At 52.2% G+C, this 24,487-nt stretch overlaps 2 protein-coding genes across 2 annotated transcripts in view; one reads left to right on the top strand and one right to left on the bottom strand.

Annotated features, from left to right (window-relative positions):
- The window catches only part of R3HCC1 (R3H domain and coiled-coil containing 1), a 29,879-nt gene extending 26,694 nt beyond the window's left edge, over window positions 1-3,185 (top strand). Inside the window, exon 5 of the mRNA XM_086703452.1 lies at window positions 2,891-3,185. Within this exon, the coding sequence (XP_086559578.1) occupies window positions 2,891-2,977 (87 nt within the window). The 3' untranslated portion in view covers window positions 2,978-3,185. The remainder of the gene's footprint in view (window positions 1-2,890) is intronic.
- Window positions 1-24,487, bottom strand: part of LOXL2 (lysyl oxidase like 2) — a 93,729-nt gene that overhangs the window by 6,548 nt on the left and 62,694 nt on the right. The window contains exons 7-10 of the mRNA XM_025933022.2: window positions 19,442-19,593; window positions 11,660-11,827; window positions 9,410-9,572; window positions 4,255-4,498 (exon numbers count right to left, since the gene is read on the bottom strand). Of these exons, the coding sequence (XP_025788807.1) occupies window positions 4,255-4,498; window positions 9,410-9,572; window positions 11,660-11,827; window positions 19,442-19,593 (727 nt within the window). The remainder of the gene's footprint in view (window positions 1-4,254; window positions 4,499-9,409; window positions 9,573-11,659; window positions 11,828-19,441; window positions 19,594-24,487) is intronic.

Genomic DNA, 24,487 nt, shown 5'->3' with positions numbered 1-24,487 from the left:
TGAGAAACTGCAGAAAAACCTCACGCGGGGCTTGTAACCTCAGCACCTGTCGGCTCTCTCTTGTTACTCCGGCCCACAGTAGGGCCAGGAGTAGTAGTTTCGTCACCACCACCACTATTCCCACTACCATTCCCAGGCTTCCTCACCCCCCAGGTCTCACGGGGCCGGCCTCAGGCTCCCTCCGCTGGAGTACTGCAGTCAGGACAGAGGCAAGAGAGGAATGAAAAGGATCGGTTTTCTGAGAGGAAATTAAAGGCTCTTTCCCCCTTCCTCCTGTGTTTGCTTGTGCTAAAAATGTCAGGAGTTCCTAAGCTGGGCTTTTCCCAGGTCGCTGATGTTTCTGGGTAAAGCGATGCTGGGCCAGGGGCCCCCCGAGAACATTCACAAGGACGCATTTTGTGGCAAGTGGAAGTGATGACTTTGAACGAGTCTATTTTGGCTGCTTGCAGGAGCAGGATGAGACATGAGGTCTGACTCATTGCCTAAAACATGTCTGCATCTTTCAGAGAGGGGTTTATGTTGCCATGTTTACCGGCTGGAAAGACTGAAGAGAAATAGGTTTATGTTCCGTTGTCTAAACAAAATTCAGACGGAGGCCACAGATGGACTGTTGTAAGGCTGACCTTCTCCCGCTCCCCCTGCTTCCTGCACGCTTGATTTAAGTCTTCCCGAGTTCTTCAGTTTTTCCCCTGCGAACACTAGGAGGGAACAGCTGGTTCGGAGCCTCTTGATCCCAGCTAGCTGCAGTCCTGGAGCTCCGGTGCTTTATCTCCGGGACAGGTGTGGACATGACCCCGGGGCCACGTCCTCCTCCCTGCCGGCTGGCTGTGGAGGCCAGGGTTACCCCCCAACTACGCACCCCAGGAGATCTAGATGGGGCTACCAGGAAGACGGACGGACATGTCCTAGTGATGAGGGTATACTTCCTCTTTCCAGGCTGAGGTGTCCTGACTTTTCCAAGCCTTAAGAGGACGCCTGATCCATGGGGTAGACCTAGGGAAACTCTAACGTGGAAAGAAATTCCAGAACCTAAGAAGAGAGAGCATCACCTGACACTTGGTGGAAGTCATTGTAATCTGGATAAAAGGAAGGATGGCCTTCTAGCACAAGACTCCAGAGCTCGGTATCCTAAGACATGGTACCAGGGGAAGAAGGAACTGATGAGTATGTGGACGACCCACAAGGCTGGTCCAGAGGAAGATGGCGGGTTTGGGTATATCCCTTGTCATCCTAGGTTGTTGGGGGCCCAAATAAAACTCTGCATCAGAGAGTCCATGCGCACTGTAGAGGAGATGCTGTCACTCTTCATCCTGTCCCATACCAGCCACATGTCATAGAATGGACAGTCCTGGCTGGTGCTCAGCTGCGGCTGGGACAGTGCTCTGGCCCCACTGCAGAGAAAACTGGGGGTGTGCTCCAGTCTCGGGAGGTGCTATCATGAAGGGCGGGGGCCCCCCACCCTTCCACCCTGCTTCCCCATGTGTGAGGAGGAGCCCTCTGGCCAGGCCAAAGCCCTACGGATGCGACGAGGGCCTAACATGGGCTCACAGGGGCCACATCGCACCTGTGGGGCTTTGATCCAACATGGGGGCCTGCTCTGCATGCGGCAGAAGCAGGGCAGAGCGAATGAAAGTCTCTCCTTGTAGCCGGGCTGTCCCTGACTCGCTGGGCTGGCACCCATGCTGGACATCCACCTCCCCACCGGCCAGCTCCTGGCGCCTCTCCAGGGGCTTCCTGAGCTGTGAAGGCCTCAGAGGAGAGCTGCTCTGTGCTCACCTTCGTCCGGACCCCGTGGAACCTGTGATGTGATGTGTCAGTTAAAGAGGTGTGGCTCCACCCCCTGGGGCGCAAGTGGCAGGAGGGCAGGATCATCAACCAAGGGCATGATGCATAGGAGAGAGAACAACTCAGGGCATTTTTTCCTATGTCTGATTGGCAAGGCAAGTGCTAAGGGGGTCAGTCTTCACGTTTCATTTTAAGGCTTTCAAGGAACACAGTTCTGTTCCTCATTGTACCATCAATTAAATTGGGAGTGATAGTTTTCCCCATTCATACTAATTTGAGCCAGGGTTCTCAACTTTGGCTCCGAGGTCTGTAAATCTGCTGAGATAGGGTATTAAGTCTTCCAGAAATAATTTGTTTTGAGTGGAGGGAGGGCCTGCTGTCATCAGACTCTCAAAGGGACCCAACAGAGGTATGGGGCCAGGAGTCCTATTGACAGGTCCTCCTACAGAGACTGGAGAAGCCCCCTGGAGCTCTGGAGGCCAGGGTGCAGGGGTGTCCTCTTATGTTCTCTGAGATCTTATGGTCATAGGCTCTCAGTTACGGACCAGGAAGGGGTGGCTTGGAGGGACATATGCTTGGCCAGCATGTTTTTTCTACCCATCCCTCCCAAATCGTTGATGGGAACATCTGTAAGCAAAGAAATGAAATAGACTACAGGGAAATCAGGGGGTGGGGTGGCATAGAGATCGGAATGCCTGGGGCTCCAGATCAGAAGAAACACTTCCATGGTGTCGCCATGTGTATTCTTAGAGGACAGACCATTGCTCGGAGAGCAAGCATATGTCCCACGGAGACTTCTGCCATGTAATGTCTGGGTGGACCGCCATGTGTGGGACAGAGATGCAATTATGTTCCACTTATAATAAGCAACATCAGCCCCCGCAGACCCAGGGCTCCCACCACGTGGTCTCCAAAGGAAATCAGGCACCAATATGGTCATGACTTTAATTTTACTCTTTGACTTCCACCCTGCAGAAGGCTGGCATGTTTCTATATAAAGACCAAAAATTCTTTGGCTAGTCGGGACATTCAAAACACAATTTATAATAATTATAAAGGAAAATCAACACCCTAAGTTCTATCATAGTCTTTTCTTTTGAAACAGATGGAACAGCTCTATCCCAAGACTTATTGGAATGTGACCGGACCATCAGTTGTGACAGGAAAAAGCAGGAAAAGGATAGCTTTCTGATGAAGATTCAGCAGAGGTAACGGAAAGATTTGCCCACTCCCTGGGGTCAGACAGCCGGGAGTGGAGGGTCCCTGCCAGGCGACTTCTTGTGTTACCCTGGGCAAGTCATGTAGACACTGAGCCTCTGTCTCCTTACCCTTGAAAATGAGGGTTCCATGTGCCTGGCAGTTAGAAGGGGGTCAATAAACGTCAGTTCTTGTGCCCCTCACAGTGCCTGCTTCCTTTTCGAGCTAGAAGGACGCCTAGCGATTGATCAGCTGGGCTGGGGCTTCTCAGGCTCTGATGTGAGACGCGCACATCAGCGGGTGACGCTGACAAAATGCAGATTCTGATGGGAAGGTCTGCGGTGGTCAGGCTCTGCCCAAGCCCACGGGCCTCACCGTGAGACGCAGGGACCGAGGACGAGAGCTGTGCTGCCGAGAGAGCACTGATGCACAGGAGGGTGCTCGCCGTGGACCCCTGAGGGGCACTGCTGCCCTGTGCACAGCAGGGGCCTCCGCCCCTTCATTTTCAAAAGTGTGCTCACTTCTGTTCCCTCTACCTGCCCAACTCAGGCCTCAGCAGGAAAATGCAAACAAGCTGGGGCAGTGGGTCCTGGATTAGAGTAAGAATCAAGGCAAAGTGAAAAAAAAAAGAGAAAAGGCAAGGAGATGAATGGGGTGGCTTCTGTTGGCTCTAGGATTTCACTCTGTTCTTGTGCAGGACTTACAACACTGGGACCAAGTCAGACTGAGGGCTGGCAGGGACACTGGAGGTCCCCAGTGATGTAGCCCAGATGGCCTGACATCGCGCAGCTGGTTACAGACACAGCTGGGTTGAGAGACCAGGTCTCACGACTACTGGGCCTAGAACTCTTGTCTCCACACCCACCGTCTTTCTCGAGATGTTTAAAATACATTGATGAATGAACTCAGTCTAAAAACTGCAGAGCCCCCAAGCACCCCACAGATCGTGAACTTGCCGTAGATGCATTTGAAAGGGTCAATGGAGAGGCATCGGGTCCTCAAAAAAAAAAGTTTGTTTCCTAACAGTAGAGGCATTGGAGGCAAGAAAGAGACTGGGCTTAGGGAAGGGGAGGTGGGCCGGGGAAGCTGAGAGTGGAGAATTGCTGAATAAATGTAGAAGGCCATTGTAATGACCCCTCCAGTGTAGGAAGACTCTGCCTCCTGGATGCGTGGCCTGTCAGCTCTCTCCAGGGCTCCCTGTGACTCTGAATCCCATCCAGTGCAGCGTGGGGGGCCAGGGTAACATGCTAACGATGAACAAGGAGGGCTCACCTGTGGCAGTCATGCCAGATCCACGCATGGCGGCCATTCTTGGGTCGGAAGTCAGACTGCCCATTGTTGTGGATCTGGGAGGAGAAGCGCAGAAGCCGGCGGTAGCCTGTGGTGGGGTCGGTCTGGGCAGCCGAGGCTGACAGGCAGTTCTCCTCCATGGCGCATTGGAGCATGAACATGGGACGGTCCTCCAGGTAGGTGCTCTGCTGGACAATCTCCGCATTGAGGACCAGGTCAGGGGCAGCTAGGGAGGGCAGACACAATGTTCAAACAAGACAAGACACCCCTCCCCGCCCCCAGCACCATCTGGGACTGGCTCATGGCCTCGCAAGGTCACTTTCCTTGAGGAACGCCACCCCCAATTCCTCTTCCCCTTCTCTGAGAGTCCTCTTGGACGCCTCTGGTTATTGGTGCAAAATGGTGGGCAAAATGCTGGCAACTGTTCAGTCTCGGTGATGGTACATGAGGGTTCATTATATTGTTCTCTTTACTTTTGGGTGGCCGGAGATTTTCCATAATAAACAACAAACAACAGCAATGATCATGTGCCTCCCTGAGGGAGAGCACCATCCATACCTTGGTCTGATTCTTCTGGGGTCGATAAATACAGTCTACAACATGTGTGACATTGTATGTAGACTTACAGTCTGCTCATACTGTTTCCCTTAAAATATATCTTGAGGTATTTCCTTGTTAATAAATATCCATTACAACATGCATTTCATGGCTATATAATATTTAATTCATAGCCCTATTAACTCATATTTTTAGATGCATTGGTTCCTTGACATTTTTGCACAGTTAAACATCCTGTAGTAAATCTGTATTTAACTTCAGTTTTTTCTTTAGAATATATTTCTATAATTGAAACTGCTGGGAGGAAGGGCTATATGTTTTCTTTTTTTTTTTTTTTTAATTTTTTTTTTTTTCAACATTTATTTATTTTTGGGACAGAGAGAGACAGAGCATGAACGGGGGAGGGGCAGAGAGAGAGGGAGACACAGAATCGGAAACAGGCTCCAGGCTCTGAGCCATCAGCCCAGAGCCTGATGCGGGGCTCGAACTCACGGACCGCGAGATCGTGACCTGGCTGAAGTCGGATGCTCAACCGACTGCGCCACCCAGGCGCCCCGGGCTATATGTTTTCAAGGCTCTGATGCATATTGCCAAATTATCTTTTTAAAAAAAAAATGTTTATTTACTTTTTAGAAAGAGCACAATCCAGGGAGAATCTGAGGCAGGCTCTACATTCTGAGCTGTCAGCACAGAGCCCGACGTGGGGCTTGAACCCACGAATTGCAAAATCATGGCCTAAGCCAAAGTCAGATGCTTAACTGACCAAGCCACCTAGGTGCCCCTGCCAAATCACCTTCTTAATGGCTTCTTTCAATTTCCACTCACACTGTTGCTCTACATGAGGGTTTCCCCCAGGTACTTCTTTTATTTTTTTTAAATTCATATAAAAAAATTTTTTTAATGTTTATTTTTGAGAGAGCAAGCGAGCAAGCAAGTGCAAGCAGGGGAAGGGCAGAGAGAGAGGGAGACACAGAATCTGAAGCAGGCTCCAGGCTCTGAGCTGTCAGCACAGAGCCCGATGCAGGAATTGAATTCACGAACTGCAAGATCATGACCTGAGCCGAGGTGGAAGCTTAACTGACTGAGTCACCCAGGTGCCCCCAGGTATTTCTTGTAAAACAAAGCTCGATTTACTCAGCACACAGCACACAGCAGGTGTTAAAAAAAAATTACCAATGGATACAGTCCATGTTTGCTCACTAAGCAATTCTATTAGAAGGTTTAGCTTCTTTACAAAAGGGTTAACTGTAAGTTTCCCTTTAAAAGTCGGATTCCATTGACTATTTCTAGTACATTTCAAGTCACAAAATTATTGTATCTGATGTACAACCAGACCCATCCTATGTTTTCCATCAAGTTGCTTGTAAATGTCTAAAGTGGGTGTGCACCTGTGAGCTTTGCTTCCCTCAAGTCTGCCAGAGTCTGGAGCATTCCCCACGGCCTCCCGGCTGCACGTGGAACACGGCAGCTTCTCAGGACACAATTTCCGGCACGGGGCAGCACCCTCTGGAGAACAAATCCATCTGCAGGGCTTGGATGTGGAACTGAAGGGTATGAAGGGGGAGCACCGATGGGATGTGGTTTGGGGAGTGGAAGACATACATCGGGAGGCCCTCATTCGCTGAGAAATAGTTCCTCTTGGAGGGCACACACCAGGATGCCCGGTACCGGGTGTTCTGGGCATGCTTTTATTAGAGGGTGTTATGAGTCTCTTATTCACTGTCTGGACCCTACTCGGTACTCAACCCACGGCCCCTTCCTTTGCTTACCTCTGAGCTGAGCAAATGGGTCTCCATTGCTCTCTCCTCTTTCTGGGAGGAGGCCAGCCCTAACCCCAGCTCAGATGTCTTAACATGATCTGCAGTTTGCTGGCAGCCTGGGAACCGCGCTCTTAGCACCTGCCATAGAAGGGGGCCTTCACCTCCCTAACATCCGAAATGTCCACCGGAAACTCATCTGAAGCATGAATTCATCTGCCCATCCACCAAGTACTATAGCGAACACTGCACTGTCTCTGGACAGTGCTGAACAGGGCAGACCTTACACTGTGGCAGGAAAGACAGAAGCACATACTAATTACTTAATTACAGTTGTGTCCAGAGATAGAAGGAGAAACATGGGTGTGTTGGGAATTATGACAGGGGGCCCAGTCTGGGGAAGGAGGTCAGGAAGAATTTCCTCGGAGGCAGTTATGTTTTCGTTGCTCCCTGGAGGATGAGTGGGGACTATAGAAAGTATCTCTACAATGTCAAGTTGCATGTGCCAGTCCCCTGGGGCATGAAGGAGGACCAAAGCCTGGGCAGTTGGGACACTGAGTAGGGGTGGGGGAATGGAGGGTGGCCCACAAGGAAGCCGGGCAACACCTGCCTTGTGCAAGTCCCTGCACTCACCTAAGTGCTGTGGGAAAGCTCAGACGGGTCTGGACAGGACAGAGGCATGAGTGGGAGGCCAATATTGATTCCGGCTTCTGGGAGGGGGAGCGGTCGGAGGGGCACATGTCGCTGCGGGGATCGCACTGAGGGGCCTCTGCGGTATGGAAGAATGTCATCTGGACACAGGCTGAGACAGTCGGGTGGAAGGAGGTAGAGGGAGTCGAGAGAACATGGAGAGGTAAAAATGAAATGGATTGTATGTGGGGGGTGGGTGAGGAGGAGAAGGCTTGCAGATACAGGTGTAACAGGTTGGATGAGAAAAAATAATTACAAAGGGTTGCCTGGAGAATATACTTTCTCTCTCTGAATAACATTCATTAAGCCAGATCAGCCAAGAGCTGTGTTCCCGGCCCAAATGGCACTGCCTCCCTGTAGTCACTCTGAGTGATGCCTTTAGCCTAATTTGAGGGGTTCTCAGGACCCCATGAAACTTATCATCTGCCATGAGGATGTCAAGAGTACCGTTGATCTCATAACTGTCCATTTTCATGAGAAATTCCCTTCCATCTTGGAAACTAGAACAGTGAGTTGCTCCTATCTCATGGGTTTGTTTCTATTTCATGGATACTGGTATTAATGACCAGGTTTCCTTCCTTTTTTGGCTGTTAGGAAGCTCATGGTGAATTTTATGACCTCCCAAGAGTAAATGTATAGGACTCCACACTATAATTTTTTATTAACCTCTCTCTTGGTTCCATTTTGAGCCACTACCTTTTTGCCAACCCCTACTTTCTTGCTGTTTTTTTAAAATGTTTGTATTTATTTTTAGAAGGGGATGGTGGAAAAAGCAGAGAGAGAGGGAGAGAGAGAATCACAAGCAGACTCTGTGCTGTCAGCATGGAGCCTGACGCGGGGCTCGATCTCATGACCCTGAGATCATGAAATCAAGAGTTGGACGCTTAACCAACTGAGCCACCCAGGCACTCCTTTTGTATCTGCTTTTATCTTATGCTACCTTTTACTGAGGTTCATATTATCTTAATTTCCTTTTGGCAATAATGGTATATTACAACATAAAATAAATTAAGAAGCAAAGGAAAGGCCCCTGACTGCTTTCTCTCTGCTAGGATGTTCTTCCTGGGGCGGGGGTGGGGGCGGCTGGCGAGGGTGATGATCTCCTCAGACAGGACGCGATAACTTGTGCTATCTGCCCAGAGAAGCTCATGCCGGGTGGACAGTCCCACCTTACAAGGCTTGGGTCAGTGAGTCTAACGGGGTCGATGGGCGGACGAAGCTCACTGAATTCAGGTTTACTCTTCCCCAGGTTCTCCATGATGGTAAAAGACGTGCATCATTGTTTATTGTGCACGTGTACGTATTCATTGTCACATTTAATTTCCAGTGTCTCAGAAAAAAACAACTGTAAATCATAGTGGTTAACTAACTTTGCCAAAGTCACCTAATAAATGGTGGGTGGGGTCTGATCTCAAGTTCTCTGGCCAGATCCTGGGCCTCTGCCACCTGCCAGGTTCTCGAGGGAGAAGGCTAAGTGTGGTTTTATAAGGCCGGGGTGGGGAGGGCAGAGTCTGGGCATCAGGACAGCAGTGTGCCCGCAAAGCTGCACGGCTAGGCCTCTCTCTCTCTCTCAGCACAGAAGGGAGCCTTCATGAGCTGGGCCATTCTGAGTGTGGGCGGGGTTTCTCCTTCTGTGTATTTAGGCTCTCTGGGATTCCCAGGGAGTCACCGGGAAGTTGCCTCCACGGTGTGAAATGGGAGATGCCCTTTGGAGCAAGGTGAAAGGAAGGAAGCCAACAGGCACAGAGCACCCCCTATATGCTTCGTCTGCTTTACTGCCCTCAGAGACATCCTCCAAGGAAGGTGCGCTCTTCCTCGTCAACTGGTAAGAACGCGTAGTTCTCAGTCACTTCATCTACACTGGCCCTGCCATTTGAACCCAAGACTCCCAGACTCTCCAAGTCCCTCCCTCCTGCTTGTCTTTCCACTGTCAGCAGGCAAGTTGTGGGGCTGTGGGTAGGGGGTAGTTCCTCCCCCCTGCCCCCACCCCGACTCTTTTCACTTAAAATTAATCTCTGCTTTCCTCTTTGGCACCGCTCAGGGCAGAGGCCCCAGAACCATGCAAGGAATAACCAGCGGGACTCTTTGGAGCCTGGCGGGGAGGGTGGGGTAGGACCCCCAGGGACTCTCACTTTCTGAGCAGGCGACTCCAGCCCCGTACTGCACTGCACCCTGGGGGCAGGTCACATCCTCATCTTGACGGCAGTGTGCCAGGGACAGCTCCGTTCCCGAGCACTTCACTCCACTCATGACCACTTTGTTGGCGAAGATATTTCCGTGCCAATACCAGGTCTCCTGGATGAAACAAAAGAAACGAGATGTGGGTCACCTTGGATTGTCACTGTCTCATATTCTGTCAACTTTCGGCCTCACAAAAATCCCCAAGCTAAAGCTAAATGAGCCCCATTTTTTCAGATGGAGACAGCAGAGGCACAAACAGTCACTCACCCAGGTCACGCACTTTGTTGGTGGCAGAGTGAGGGACACCCTCGCACTCTGGTTCTGCCACTGCTCCCCAAGAGGAAGGCATAGCTAAGACTCTGGTCAAACAGCAGTTGAATACTGTACGTCAGGAATGGCAGGCACCTGCAACTCCCTGCTCGCTCCCCAGCCCCACGCCCGGGGCAGACATGACTAGTCAATCACATCACTCTCTCCTCTAAACCCAGTGTGCTCTCAGGAACCTCAACACAGTGCTCCCGGGAGACACTGCCAGTTGGTCAGAATTGGCAGGAGAGAAGCGATCTATTCACACATGATAGTTCAATATTCATACATCCAATTGGTTCTGTTTACCCAGAGAACGCCCCTCATCCTCTAGAGAGAACACCAGGGCCTAGCTAGGGGACAGGGTGTTAATTGGTGGCAGATCCTGGCCCACTGCATGACCCTGCAGACACACAGGTGTCTTAAGAATGAGCTGACCAGGGGTGCCTGGGTGGCTCAGTCGGTTGAGTGGCTGACTTTGGCTCAGGTCATGATCTCGCAGTCCGTGAGTTCGAGCCCCACGTCGGGCTCTGGGCTGACAGCTCGGAGCCTGGAGCCTGTTTCGGATTCTGTGTCTCCCTCTCTCTCTGACCCTCCCCTGTTCATTCTCTGTCTCTCTCTGTCTCAAAAATAAATAAACGTTAAAAAAAAAAAAAAAAGAACGAGCTGACCAGGAACAAAAGTAGCTGGAGAACACTGTTCTTCCGCTCCCTTTGGGGCCCCAGAGAGTGCCTTGGCTGGTCAAAGCAGTATTAGCAGAGGCACTATGGGAAGCCAGGGCCCCAGAGGGCGTGGGCAGTGGCATCAGAGGCCTGTCCCTTCTGAATGCTGGGAGAGGAGCCACAGGGCAGTCTCTGCTCAGGACTCAGCTCCTGCCCTGGACCCGGCCAGCCTGCAAGCAGGCAGTCAGGCTCAGCAAGGCTGCAGAGTTGTCCCGAGTCCCTCCCTAGGTGATCCCGTTCTGGGGGACAGGGCCACCTGGGCACAGGAGCTGGAGTCAGGGTTGGCCAAGCAAGCCAGGGGCTCTAGCCATTTTCCTCTTCTGTGAGAAAGTGTTTGGAGCCAGGATACTGAGGACCTGAGCCTAGTCATTCCATGTCACAGGGAGACAAACTGAGGCACAGAAGAGTGGCTGCTTTGTCCTAGACCATTATACAGCAGGCTGGTGGGGGTACAGTCGGGAATAGACCTTGAGCCTCCTATCTCTGGCTCCTCCTCCTCCTGGCCTCCTTCTGACAACGTTCCCTCACACTATAGGGAACAGAAGTCAATGATTTTTTAAGCCAAAGAGCTTCCTGCCTTTCCTCTGCTGCCGTCCAATAGGGGCAGGGGCTTAGCTACATTCATCTGAGTCTCTCTCTTTAAGGAAGGGACCGTAGGGAAGAGGGCACAGATGCAGGACAAGGCTTGGAGGTTTACCTGCCAATCACGGGGAGAACGTATGACACCACTTGGGACATATGGTCTGGCCAGAGGGGCCTCCAAGGGAGTGAGCTAAGGCATCTGGGGCCTTGGGCTGGGTGGTTGCCACTGCCCCGTAGGACCGAGTTGTTTCCTGCTGCATAGGCACATCAGGACACCCCAGAATCAGTCCACAGCCCAGGGTGATTCCCAGCACTCAGAGCTGAGTGGACCCTGGAAACCAGAGTCCAGCCCCTCACTCTGTAGTGGGGAAACAGTCCAGAAGGGAGCATGACTCGCCCAAGGACTCAGGGCGGTGAGGGGCAGAGCTGAGGCCAGGATGAGGTTCCTACCCACCTCCCCTTCCCCCGCATAGTCCAGGGCACTTTGCTCTCTACTTTCTGGGTAGCTGGGGAAGGTTCGTGGAAAATAGGGGCTGACTGAGAGGGGCAGGGCTGGATTGGATGGAAGGGTCTGAGGCCGGGGCTTCTCACCTGGAAGGCGTTGCTGGCAAAGCCCAGTCCCAGCTGCCGGCAGACCACCATGGCCTCCACAATGCCCCAGTTCTCACCACACACCGTCCCCCATACGAGGGACCCGTTCCTCTCCACCAGTACCTCCACCCGGCCCTCGTAGGGGTTCCGGCCCCCGTTCAGGCGCAGCTGCGGACAGAGAGAAAGGCATGGTCAGCAGGTGGAGACAGAGGGGAGCTGCCCACCATATTGCCACCAGTCTCAATTTCCCCAAGCCAGGGGGTCCTGCCTGGGACACAGTTGGATTCGACAGCATCACTGAGAGCCTACTGTGCGCCCTTATCGTGCCCAGCATGGTCTTGCGTATTAGGTCCCCGCTCACAGGCATCCTGGAACCTTAGAAGCCTGTGTGGCCGGAGGAGAGGCACTCATCCCCCACTGAGCACCACAGCAGCACCTGTTTCTACTCCCTGCTGCCCTCCGTGAGACTACCTGTAGGGGCTGCCCTTAGAATCAGACACTAGCGAGGGTGCAAGAGGCCTTAAAATATTAGAATTCTGCAAGACTCCTTCCTGGGCCCTTTGTCATCATCACACCCTCTGCTCACCTGGTTCCAGCTCCCAATCTCATTGGCCTCCACCCCCACTCTCCTCTCCACCAGACCCCCCCCTTCCGAGACACTGTAGCCAACTGCCTATTTGACAGTTCCGCCTGGCACCTTGCAAAGGCCCAAATCTGACCCTGGCATCTTTTCTGACCCCACCTAAGCCTGTGCTCTAGCTCTCCCTCGCTCCCTATTTCAGTAAAAGGCACTACCATCTACTCCAGGGGCAGCAACCTTTCTATAAAGGGCCAGGTGGCATCTTAGGCTTTGTGGGCCGTATGCTCTGGGTCGTAACCGCTCAGCTCTGCCGCGTAGCTCAAGAGCAGCCACGGCAGATGTGTAAATGGCTGGGTATGGCTGTGTTCCAGTAAAACCGTAATTACAAAAGCAGGCAGAGGGATAGGTTTGGCCTGCAAGCTGTAGTTTGCTGATTCCGAATCTGCTCTGTTATACACGCCAGAAATCTCGGAGCCATCCTCGACCCCACCCTCTCTTTCTTCCCCCACATCCCGTCAAAATCTTCCTCCGTGGATTTTATCTCCAAAGTCTCCTTCCAATCCATCGCTTCCCTCCAGCTCCGTGCAGACCCCCTTGTCCCCTGGCGCCATCACCTCCTGCCCCTGCCAGACCTCCGCCCCCCCCCCCCTCCCTGCCCCGCTCTGGACTTCATCGCCCTATTGTCTAGTCAGAAGCCAGAGTCGTCTTTGAAGACCACCCAATCTTGTCACTTTCCTGCTCAGAACACATCAGCGGCTTCCCATGCTCCACTGCTCACTCTCTCATCCTGTTCTCCGACCGCCAGGCATGTGGGCCTTCTCTCAGCTTCTGTGGCTACCTAACTCTCCTGACCGAGTCCCATAGTAAGTCACACCTCTCACACTGAAGCCCACTGCACACAGATGCCCTTCTGCCTTGCTGATCCTTGTCCGTCTTTCCGATTCCATACCCAACGACACTCCTCTCTCGCCTGCAGGGTCAGGGCCCACAGACGCATTCCATTGCTCCCCACACGCTTCCTTCTTGGCATTTATGACAGTTAGAACTAAGCTAACTTACAATTTGTTTAATGCCTGTCTCCTCTGCCAGAACATAAGCTCCGAAGGGCAGAGTTGTACTTGTGTGGTTTGCTGTGTGAGCAGTAACGAAGCGAGCACCTCACAAGTGTTAGGTTCTCCAACGCTACTTCTGGAATGAATGAATAAGTGACCAGTCTTATGGACGGAAAGCACGGACCAATTTACATGAGGGCAGGCAGAGAGATCTGGAGGTTGGGGAAGCGTCCTGAAAATGCAACCCCTAATCCAAACACCTTACCTTCCTTCCCTCTATACATCTAGCAATTCATTCCTTTGGGACAAGGCATGACACCTCCAGGAACCCTCAGTGCATTGGGCTGTTGGCTCACCAGTTCTAAGCAAGCATAACTTCTAGGGCATGAAGTATGTTCTTAAGTTCTTATTATGGGCTTAGGGGTTGCAAAAGTCAATGAGGTCAGCTGGCAAACAGACAAGTCAAGGGCGGCCATGATGCTAGGCTTGTTGAATGAAAGAATGAGATAATTCAGGGGCGCCTGGGTGGTTCAGTCGGTTAAATGTCTGATCCTGATTTTGGCTCAGGTCATGATCTCATGGTTCATGGGTTCGAGCCCCATGTTGGGCTCTGTACTGATGGCGTAGAGCCTGCTTGGGATTCTCTCTCTCTCTCTCTCTCTCTGCTCCTCCCCTGCTCACGCATGCTTGCTCACACTCTCTCTCTCTCTCAAAATAAATGAATACAAAAAATGCGATAGTTTGTGAAAAGTGCTTAGACGGGGCCTGGCACAATGTAGGTGCTGAAGAAACATGAGCCATCATCAAAGCGATGATCTTTATTAGGGTGGGAGTCCCATCAGAAATCAAAACTCTCTTCAGAAGAAATCGAAGGGTTCGGAGCACATGAGAAGGGGGCTGGCCTTCGGGAGGCCAATGTTTGTCTTGCTGAGTATCTCCGGGCTGAGGACCAGGGTGAAGGTGGGCACTGGCCACTGTCTGAGATACAGATTGTACTTTACCCATGACTAACGCATCTTTAGGGCTATGTAAAAACACAAACAAATAAGATGAGCAGAGCCACTGAGAAAATTCCAGAATGGCAGGAGGCAGGCGACTCCGTTCCAACATCCCAAGGAAGGGCCAGCGCCTTGGGCAGGCATGTGTTAAAAGCCAACAGGGACGCCTCTAGGTAACCCCAGGCCAGCCCCTCTGCTTACCTGAGACCTAACAAAGGCCTCTATTTCACCATATACTTCCTTTACGTGCTTACTGAACTCTGCCTTAGGTAATGCCAGCCCCTCCCCAGGGATGAAATCAGTTGTGCAGATTTCACCAGATCCATTCATCCAGCTGATGCTCATTGAGCATTTGCGCTGTGACAGGCACTGCGCTCGGCATGGGGAAGCTTACAGACAGACTTCGGAGCACGTATGGTGTCCGTGGGCCTGTGCAAGTCTCTTGTGGACATGAGTTCATTCTGCTCTCACGACTACCCTGTTAGGTCATCCCCATTCTACAGATGAGAAAACAGAGTCTCAGATGAGGGAAGCGCCTCTTAACTTCCATACCAGACTACCTCCAAACCATAGGCACCAGGCCTCCTTCTCCAGGCAGGGCTGCTTTCGTTTCAAAGCGAGGACCACTGACCCAGAACTGAGGACCGCGTTGGGCCTTTGCAGTCAGGTGGCGGAGGGAGCACGTTGGCTGGGAGATCTGGGCCCTGGGGCCTGGGCTTTAGGGTTCTGAGGTATTGACTGTCCGCTGAGGTCACACTGACCCCTGAGGCTTAAACACTCACAAAGGAACCTAATTTGGGGTCTTGTGAAACCCGTCTCGGGTCGCCTCTCAGCGACTGCTGCCTTGTCCAGGAGCAGTCTGCCAGCCCCTGACGCACATCCACTCTCCCTCCTCCCCTGGTCCCGAGTCTCCAGCCCCCTGGCCTGGCCGTGGGCCTTTGGACACTGTGTGTGAGGACAGACAGACCCCGGGGACGGCAATAGAGCCTGCACTGCAGGCCCCGCATCTAGGCCTCGGGACAAGCCCTCCCACAACGTGGGCTCTGATTTCGGGAGCCGGAGGTAAGCTTCCCTTCTCTCTGGGACATCCAGATCCCTCCCCTCCCCCCGTGTGGTGCCCAGCTCCCACCCCCAAGCCCGGGGAGGTGAAGGCCCGCAGGGGGTGCACACTTCCGCTGGACCAGCTTAGCACTGAGGCTCAGGATGTCGGTGGGCAGTGAAGTTAAAGAGCAGAATGACTTTCAATCGGGTTTACCACTGGTTTTGGATTCCGTGTGGACTGTGCCCTGCCTTACTGACTGCAGTGGGGACACGTGGCGCCTCCGGCTGCCCCCTTCACAGGCCACTGCCTCCTGAAGATGGACTTCATTTTGCCATCTGGAGAGCAGTGAAGGGTGAGGGCGGAGGAGCTGGAAGGACCCCTGTTCACACTTTGTCCTGCTCCCAGGGAGCAATGGGGCTCCCCAGTGCAAAGGGCCTGTGTCCAGGGCTCCCTTTAGTTCTAGAGGATGTTCCTCCTGGTCCATCTCTGCCTGTGAAGCCCTCCCAAAGGTGGCTGGCCGTGTGCCAGCATCCCTGTCCTGCATTTGAAAGCCAAGGGAAATCTTGGAGGCTCTGGCTGAGGACCGTGGCTGCAGGTTGACTCATGTGGTCACCAGTGGTGAGCGGGGGCCTCTCCTTGAAGCCCTTCTCCAAGCTGCTGTTGTGATTCCCCAGGGCTGATGAGGCCTGGAGCAACCTCGGTGACAGGGACCAGGTTTCCACTACTCAGGAGGGAATCTAAGCACTTCAAGATGCATTGGGGGCCTTTTCTCATTTTCCAGAGAAGACCAGAGGGAGCAAGAGGCGAGCCATGAAGCTCTAACATGGCCCAGGGCATTGCTCTCCATTCCCAGGGCCCCACTCCTAGGCACCAACATTCTGGAAACGGCCTGGCCCGCTAGCTAGAGGTGCTCTGACATCACCAGGACCGGTGGAACCCCAAGAGGCCTCGGGTCAGCCAGGGGCCTCTGGCCCTCATCCTTCCACCTTGTCACCCAGTGAGGATACCAGGGAAGGTCAATCCTCCTCAGAGTTTCTGAAAGTCACCCAGGCATTTCCCTTTTCCTATTCCCTTGGCTCTTGATGGCAGCAGTATGGGGTTTGAGAGAAGGGAGCCGCATCTCCCTGAGCATGAATAGGGAAAACAAAACACTTCCAGCCAGTGGAGTAGGGCAGGGCTGCATCATGTTTTGATAAGGTTGTGGTGAACCAGTCCCACACCTCATTTGGGGAGGTGAGGGGGTAGGAGGCCAGGTAACCCGGCCCAGATGTTAGCATGAAAGGCAGCGCGGGCACTTTCCAACTCACATTCCATACATGGGTTTGGTCCTGCCACCAGGCTAGGCCAGCCAAACCCCCCTTCCTGCACCGCCCCCCCCAACAGGGTGGTCAGAGGTGAATTGGAGGTCAGCAAGGGTGGTCGCCTGGTGACCTCACTGCCACTCCCACAGCCTCCTCAGCTTGGCTCCTCCCTCCCGGCAGGGAGGGGAATGAGGCTTTGCGGTGGTTGGATGACCAAAGCTACCGGGCTCCAAGTTTGTGGCTTTTTATTAGCCATTCAATAGACAAGTCAATTTCCTCATGCACTGGGTTGGAAGGGAAGCTAGGGAAATCCTCTCTCTCACCCCCTTATTTTCAGAGGAGAAAACTCAAGCGTCAAAGAAATTAAATAAGGGATCAGCCAGGGAGTGAGTGTTGTGAACTGTGTCCCCCTGTAAAACTCACGTGCTAAAGCCCTAACCCCTAATATGGCTGCATCTGGAGAGAGTGTGTTTCAAGAGGTAATGAAGAATAAATGAGGTCATCAGGGTGGGCCCTCGTCCAATATGACTGGTGTCCTTATACGAAGAGGAAGAGGCACCGGGGATGCAGACGCAGAGGCCACACGAGGACACAGAGAGAAGGCGGCCATCTGCAAGCCAAGGAGAGAGGACTCGGGAGCAACCAACTCTGCCAGCACTTTGATCTTGGATTTCTAGCTCCTAGGACTGGGAGAACATAAATTTTTACCGTCTAAGCCACCCAGTCTGTGGTATTTTGTCATGGCAGCCCCAGAGAACTAACGCAGCGATAAAACATGGGAATCCTGATTGCTCTGCCCGGTGTTGTTGCTGGCGGCCATGGGAGTCCCACGCCACGCCATGTGGAAGGCTGGCCCGCTGCTGCGCCGAGACAACCAGCACAGCCCATACGACTTTCTTTCACGGGTGACCGTCCCCATCTCCTTTCTGGGGGATTGCCACCAGGTGTAAAACTCCCCCACGCTGCATGCTTGAGCTCAGGGAGCACCGGGTGGAGCCTGGAGGGCCTGTGCAAGACTAAGGCCGTTGGTGCCGGGAATGTGGTGCCCCTTTGGCATCAGCGAGCACACGGCCTGGCTCAGCCATACCAACCATAAAATGCATCTGGAAAACATCACTTTCTCTGGCCCAGGTCTTCCATTTGTGTTGGAAACCCCACTCCACCCAACTCCAATCAGCCCAAAGTGAATGGTGCCACAGCATACCATGACATGTAGCATGTTACCTCTCATAGCCCTGTTATGGCTATCTTGGAATGCTGCCAGACAATTAGCGGTGGTGAGCCTTCCCCGTGGCTGTGGGCTTGTGGCCCATGCTCCCGCTCGCCCACAGGCAAATGCATGGCTTCACTGAGCGCTGTTGGGTTCACGGTTTTGGCCCCATTGGGCAGTGAATTGCACAACACATGCCGCGGCTGACCAGTTTAGTAGTGTCTTTGGCATGCTGGTGCCAAGGTCAAGAATCACTGTCAAAGCAAGAACCCAACTGGGGAACCATCCTGCACCCTGATATGTCTGCATTTGCTCACTTTTACTTATTTTTATTTTTTGTAATGTTTACTTATTTATTTTGAGAGAGAGCATGAGCAGGGGAGGGGCAGAAAGAGAGGGAGAGAGAGAGAGAGAAAGAATCCTAAGCAGGCTCTGTGCTGCTAGCACAGAGCCTAGTGCAGGGCCTGAACCCATGAACCATGAGATCATGACCTGAGCCAAGATCAAAAATCGGAGGCTTAACCCATTGAGCCACCCAGGCATCCCCGCATTTGCTCGTTTTCAAAATAAGTGCTTAAGGAGCACCTGGGTAGCTCTGGTTGAGCATCTGACTCCTGATTTTGGCTCAGGTTATGATCCCAGGGTCATGGGATTGAGCCCCCTATCAAGCTCCAACCTAAGCACGGAGTCTGCTTGAGATTCTCTCTCAAAGATAAAAAATAAATAAAAAATAAAAAAGTTTCTTTCTCTCTCTCTCTCCCTCTGCTCCCCCCCCCCACTCAGGCTCGCATGCTCTCTCTCTCTCTCTCTCTCTCTCTCTCTCTCTCTGAAAAAATAAAAAAATACAAAAATAAAATAAAATAAGCACTAAAGAAACCCTTCCAACATGCCGGCCCTATAGCAGATAATGCACAGGACCCAGACAAGTTCATGGTGTAGTGAAGAGCAGTAAACAGGATGGTGAAGAGCAGTAAACAGGATGTACTGGGCCTTTCTGTAGGATTGGATAGCCCGAGAGGAATTCATCTTGTTGGCTACTCCTGTGGAAAGATCACCCACGCTAGCCACACGACGTAGGTTTTTAGCGACTCCATCTCAGGAAAGGACGGTGCGTCTCTGCTATAATGCTGTTAAGTTTCCCCTTTATTTCCCTCTGGTTACCAAAATACAGTCTTCTGTCCCCAAATACTGTCTATATTGTGCTTACATTTGTGTAATTTGTAGGCCTGCTGTCGATGTAGTTCCTCTGGGTACTTGGCTAGGGACCATGCCAAGGGTGTCCCAGGTGCTTCAGACCTTACAGAAGGGACTGCACTGAGATCACACCACACGTCTAGTCCCAGCACAGGGAGAGGCACACGCTGGATGCCCGACATGGGCCACTAAGGACAGAGGTGTTTATACATACGTTTTCTCACTTGGCCCATTTAACGAATGCTAGGTGACAATGTCCTTAATGGTGACAGCAGTGGAGCCTAAGCCCTTTCTGAGTTCATCATCAGAGCACTCTAACACTGCATGCTGGAAACCTTCAGAATGAGGCTACCTGGCTCATACTCTCTGGGGCTTGGTCACCAAAACAGAACATAATCCCCTCACCTTTTTCTGGAAGCCCATGGCAGGGATGTTACATCTCACACCAGCATCTTCCTCGTGGTTGCAGCCCTGAGACTCAGCGTTGAATTTGCAATCTATAATGGACTTCTCATTCCCGGTGCACTCGATCTCATTGAGGTGGATGGGTCCTATCCCTGGGGGAGGAAATAAACACGTGCTGTTGACAGCTTCCGGAGGAAAGTTTCTGGAATGGGCAAGAAAGTCTTAGCCAGTAAGAACGTGTTTCTCCATCCTCAAAACTTCCAACTACATCCCATAATCAGCTCAAGGATCCAGGCCTCCTCTCCCTGGAGAGACCTGCTTCTTGTCTTAGGATTCACTTCTCCCATAAAAGCAAATCAAATGTGCTTACTAACTTCCTGTGTGACCTTGACCAACCCACTCAGCCTCTCTGAATAGGTTTTCATCCTTAAATAAAGAAACTGGAAGAGAAGACAGCTAAGTTCCCTCTTCAACTTTAATACCTTGTGCATTTATGAACCTCACAGGGGTGACTATCCCTATAGATTCAGAGTCCCCTCAGGAAAGTGATGGCACCCTCAAACTGGATGATTTGAATAGAGTTGGAAAAGGGGGTTTTGAAAACAAAGGTATGGACAGAGTGTGGGGAAATCACAAAATCACAGCAGACAGTCCAATACTCAGAAGCCGCTGAAGCCTCCCCCTCATAGTGGGACACAGATAAGGTCCTGAGGCCAGCAGGAGTGAAGGGAAGATGGTAGTATTGACCCAGGAGAGCAAAGAAGCCGTGTGGAGAGGCCACCTGCTAAGAGCCGTTACCCTTCATTGAGGAGGGACACAGTGGCCCGCAGGGAGCCTGTAGGGAGTCCCTGTCCTCTCTCCTCTCCCCAGCCCATCTACTGCCAGTGCTCCCTGGGCACTGGCCATGTCAGTGTCCCCAAGGCAGAAAGGGGCCATCCAGTAAATGACCTATGGTGAACATGCAGAGAAGCTTCTCCCACAGGTACCCAGATAACCAAGGGGAGGCCCCTACTGTTGGGGAGAGAGAAGAGAGAGAATTCCCAAACTGACCAGTCTGGCTCAACTCAGCTCACAGGGCTACCTCCCCTCTGTCTAGCCCTAGCCCATCAATATGGATCAAAGTCAGTTCTTTTTTTTTAAATATTTTTATTTATTTTGAGAGAGAGAGAGAGCAAGCAGAGGAGGGGCAGACAGTGAGCGAGAGAGAATCCTAAGCAGGCTCCATGCTGTCAGCACAGAGCCTGACCCGGGGCTTGAACTCATGAACCGTGAGATCATGACCTGAGCTGAGATTGAGTCAGATGCTTAACCAACTGAGCCACCGAGGCGCTCCCCTAAGTCTAGTTCTTTCTAGGAGTTCTGGGCTGCATGGACTCCCACACTGGTCCCTGCCCACCTGTGATCACCTTTCTCTCCTGCCCCCATTCACCATCCTCCTCTCACTGGGGTCCTGCCCCTCAGCGCTCATTCAAACTTCCCATCTTACAACCACCCTCCCCTGAGCCCACCCTCTGGCCTGTCAGTTTCATCTGCATCAGGGTGAACTTCTTGGAAGAGCTGTCTGTTTTGTCCCCTTTACTTCCGTGTCCAGTAGAAGGACCTACTCCTGTCTGTTTCTCCACCAGCCCTCTCCATCTCAAAGTGGTATCCATCCGGCCTGGTGTTCTCACCAAAACCCAGAGGTCACCTCTGGTACTGCCTCCTCCTCTGTGGTTGCCAAGGAATCCATCACCACACTCCACTCACTTCCCTAACTCTGGGTGCTTTTCATTTCTGCCGGCACAACACTCGTCCTGCTCTGTCATCGTCCATTTGGACAAAGGCAACAGCCTCCAGGCTCCCTCCTGCTTGCTCGTTGCCAAATATTTGCCACAAGACAACCCAAGAGGGTTGTTAATGCATACTGAATCGTGTCACTCCCCATTGTAAGTCCCCAGAATGGCTTCTCACTGCATCGAAGGGTGAAATCCACAGTCCCCGAGCACCCTGTTCATCCTACGCAGTCTGGCTCCACCTGCTCCTCCCACCTCGGCCACACCGCCACCTCCTTTGGCTGCTTGATTGAGCTGACCTCTTCCCCTGCCTGGACCCTCTGCCTGGCGCATCCTCCTCCCTCCTCACCAGCTTGCTCATCCTTCAGGGCTCGGCTTTGGCCACTTTCTTAGAGAAGCCTCTCTGATCCCTGTCTAAGCTGGGCCCCCCTCCCATCGAGCACTCAGGTGGCTCTCTGTTCCCTGTCTGCCTCCCCGCTAGGCCGGAGGCCCCCCGACCACAGGCCGTGCCTGTGTCCCATTTCCGTTGAGGAGGTTTCTGGAGACACTCGGTATCTAGGCCAAGATGAACTTCCGGGACAACCCATATTAGTAAGTGAGAGCCAAGTTTCCCTTTCCTTGGAAATTCATAAACAATAAAGCTTTCAATTCCTTGGAATGTTATACAGTTGATAAAAACACATTGCTGACTATGGCTGGAAGCATCCAAAGACTCGGAGTGGAGAGGCTGGGATGCACCACAGGTGCCAAACAGGGCCCCTGAGGCAGGCAGGGGCCACAGCTCAGGGAGCGAGATGGACACAGAAAGACGCAGCCACCTCGGACCTGAGTATCAGTCAGATGCCCGGCTTGCCTGAGGACCGTCAGGAGGAGGATGGCGACAATGGCAATGATGACACCACATGTTCACTGAGCGCTTACTAGGGTTCTGTCCTACACACGTTGCATATATGAACGCACTCAATCATCATGGCAACTCGGTAAAATGAGGAAACCGGGGACTTGATGGAGGAGCCAGCACTCACACCAGGCAGCCTGACCCCACCGCAGGATCTCGCTCTGTTTCCGAGGCATGTGAGGAGAGAGAACCCCATGTGCTGGACGGGAGAGGAGGGCTGCTGGGGAAAGAGCGGAGAGGTTAGAAGCACCTGGTTCTTCATGTGGGGATGCTCCCTCTGCCTCCTGGAAGCCCTGCTCCTCTTAAAGAGCTGACCTAGGTAGAGGCCTGCCTCCAAGGAACACTTCAGATCCTTCCTCCTCCCGGGCTCAGCTGGACACGACCTCGCCCCCGCCCGTGGCATTTTCTTTTACACCTCGCTGGTGAGGTGATGGGCCAGCAGTCGGGCTGCGTCTCCTCCTCGGGAAGTGACGGGAGCTTTCTGAGTCTCGCCTCCCTCATCATAAAAGGCAATAATAAAATCTATCTGGCGGGGTGGGCCAGGGGCTCAGGAAATGGTAAACGTTCTTAGTATTTCCCTTACATCTCATCACCTCTCTATTAGTACAGGTTTACCTTTGATTGAGGTTATTTCTAATTTCCCCCACTTGACGGGAGCTCCTGGGGAGCAGAAGCCATTACCATAAATGTTTGTGGAATTAACGAATTCTCCATTCCAGGGCCCAGCCCAAACAACGAATGCTTATGAATCACTGACCTAGTGGACTGGCCAGGAGAGGAGAGGTTTATCCAAGAGCCTACCATGCTTTAGACTCCGACTAACAACTGGTTGTGTCCTTCCAGCCGAACTTAGATACACCCTCGCCCAGTGTACAGCTGAGCATGCCCAGTGCTGCCTGTGGGCTCTTGGCTCGTTTTGTGGACCTGGGCTTCACTTGCATCCTGACTCCCAGCACTCACCTACTCCTGGTTCTGGACTGACCCCTGAATTGCTCCTCCTCACGATGGCTTCTCCACATCCACCTTAGCCCTGCTCTTCCCCACGTATAAACTCTGTCCCAGGGGCGCCTGGGTGGCGCGGTCGGTTGAGCGTCCGACTTCAGCCAGGTCACGATCTCGCGGTCCGTGAGTTCGAGCCCCGCGTCGGGCTCTGGGCTGATGGCTCGGAGCCTGGAGCCTGTTTCCCATTCTGTGTCTCCCTCTCTCTCTGCCCCTCCCCCGTTCATGCTCTGTCTCTCTCTATCCCAAAAATAAATAAACGTTGAAAAAAAAATTTAAAAAAAATAAAATAAAATAAAAATAAACTCTGTCCCAGGTGGCCACAGGCCGGGGGCAGAAGCAGGGTACTAGGGAGAAGCCCAATGTCTTGGAGCAACGTCACGGACTCTAGACCCAGAATCAACTTTGCCGGTGACAATCACACTTCTAAGAGCACGGTAGAATACAACAGGACGTAGCGTAGTGTTTTGCATGTTAGAGAGGTAAGCATCATTTCTGGAAACTTCTGTTTCGGCTTTATATGCATGGCATTTCTGCTCGGGGATTTCAGGCAAAAGGGTTTTAAAGCCACTGCTCTAGGGCTGCCACTGGCCACACTGAGCGCTTGGAATGTGGCCAGTCCAGACTGGAATGTGCTCCACGTATAAAACACACCCTAGATTTCAAAGACTTGGTACACGAAACGTACACTATCTCATTAACAGCATTCATTCTGATTATATGTTGAAATCATAATTTGGGGGATAGATTCGATTAAGGAAAATATATTATCGAAATTAATTTCACCTGTTTCTTTTTATTTGTTTTTACAAGGCTACTAGAAAATTCAAAATTACTTATGTGGCTCACGTTGTATTTGTATTGGACAGCTAAGGTCTAGAGTGTTAAAACTGCTTCACCAGGTGTTCATTCAGCTGACCCTACTTATGCAACTGGAACTCATTCATTCATTCATTGATTCATTCATCGATTCATTCATTCTTCATAAAATGAATATCCCAGGGTACTATAAGCTGGCAAGACTTAGCACGAAGAACACAGGCCCTCCCTCCTCTCTTGCAGCACTTGGTCATGGAGGGAGGTGGTTGTGGAAACAGACAGCTGGAGCCCAGATATGTGCAGGGGGTCACAGAACACACAGCACAGTGCCTGACTCTGACCTAACATCCATCCCGGTGAGAAGAGCAGGTCTCAGGGAACCCACAGGAGGCAGGAGCCAGATAAACCCTCGAATGTGAATCCAGTGAAGAATCTGAGGACCTGGAGTTTACTCAAGGTCATGGAGAAAGTAGGTAGCAGGCCCAGGACGAGGACTGAGATCGCCTGCCTCCCCGTCCTTGCCTTTCACACCCTCACTCTGGGTGTGGTCACTTGGCC

The sequence above is a fragment of the Puma concolor genome, chromosome B1, assembly GCF_028749965.1.
Source record: "Puma concolor isolate L17-30 chromosome B1, mPumCon1.1.hap2, whole genome shotgun sequence".
Taxonomy (NCBI): Eukaryota; Metazoa; Chordata; class Mammalia; order Carnivora; family Felidae; genus Puma; species Puma concolor.
Note: the sequence above shows the minus strand (reverse complement) of the source record. Positions and strands in the feature narration are given on the sequence as shown.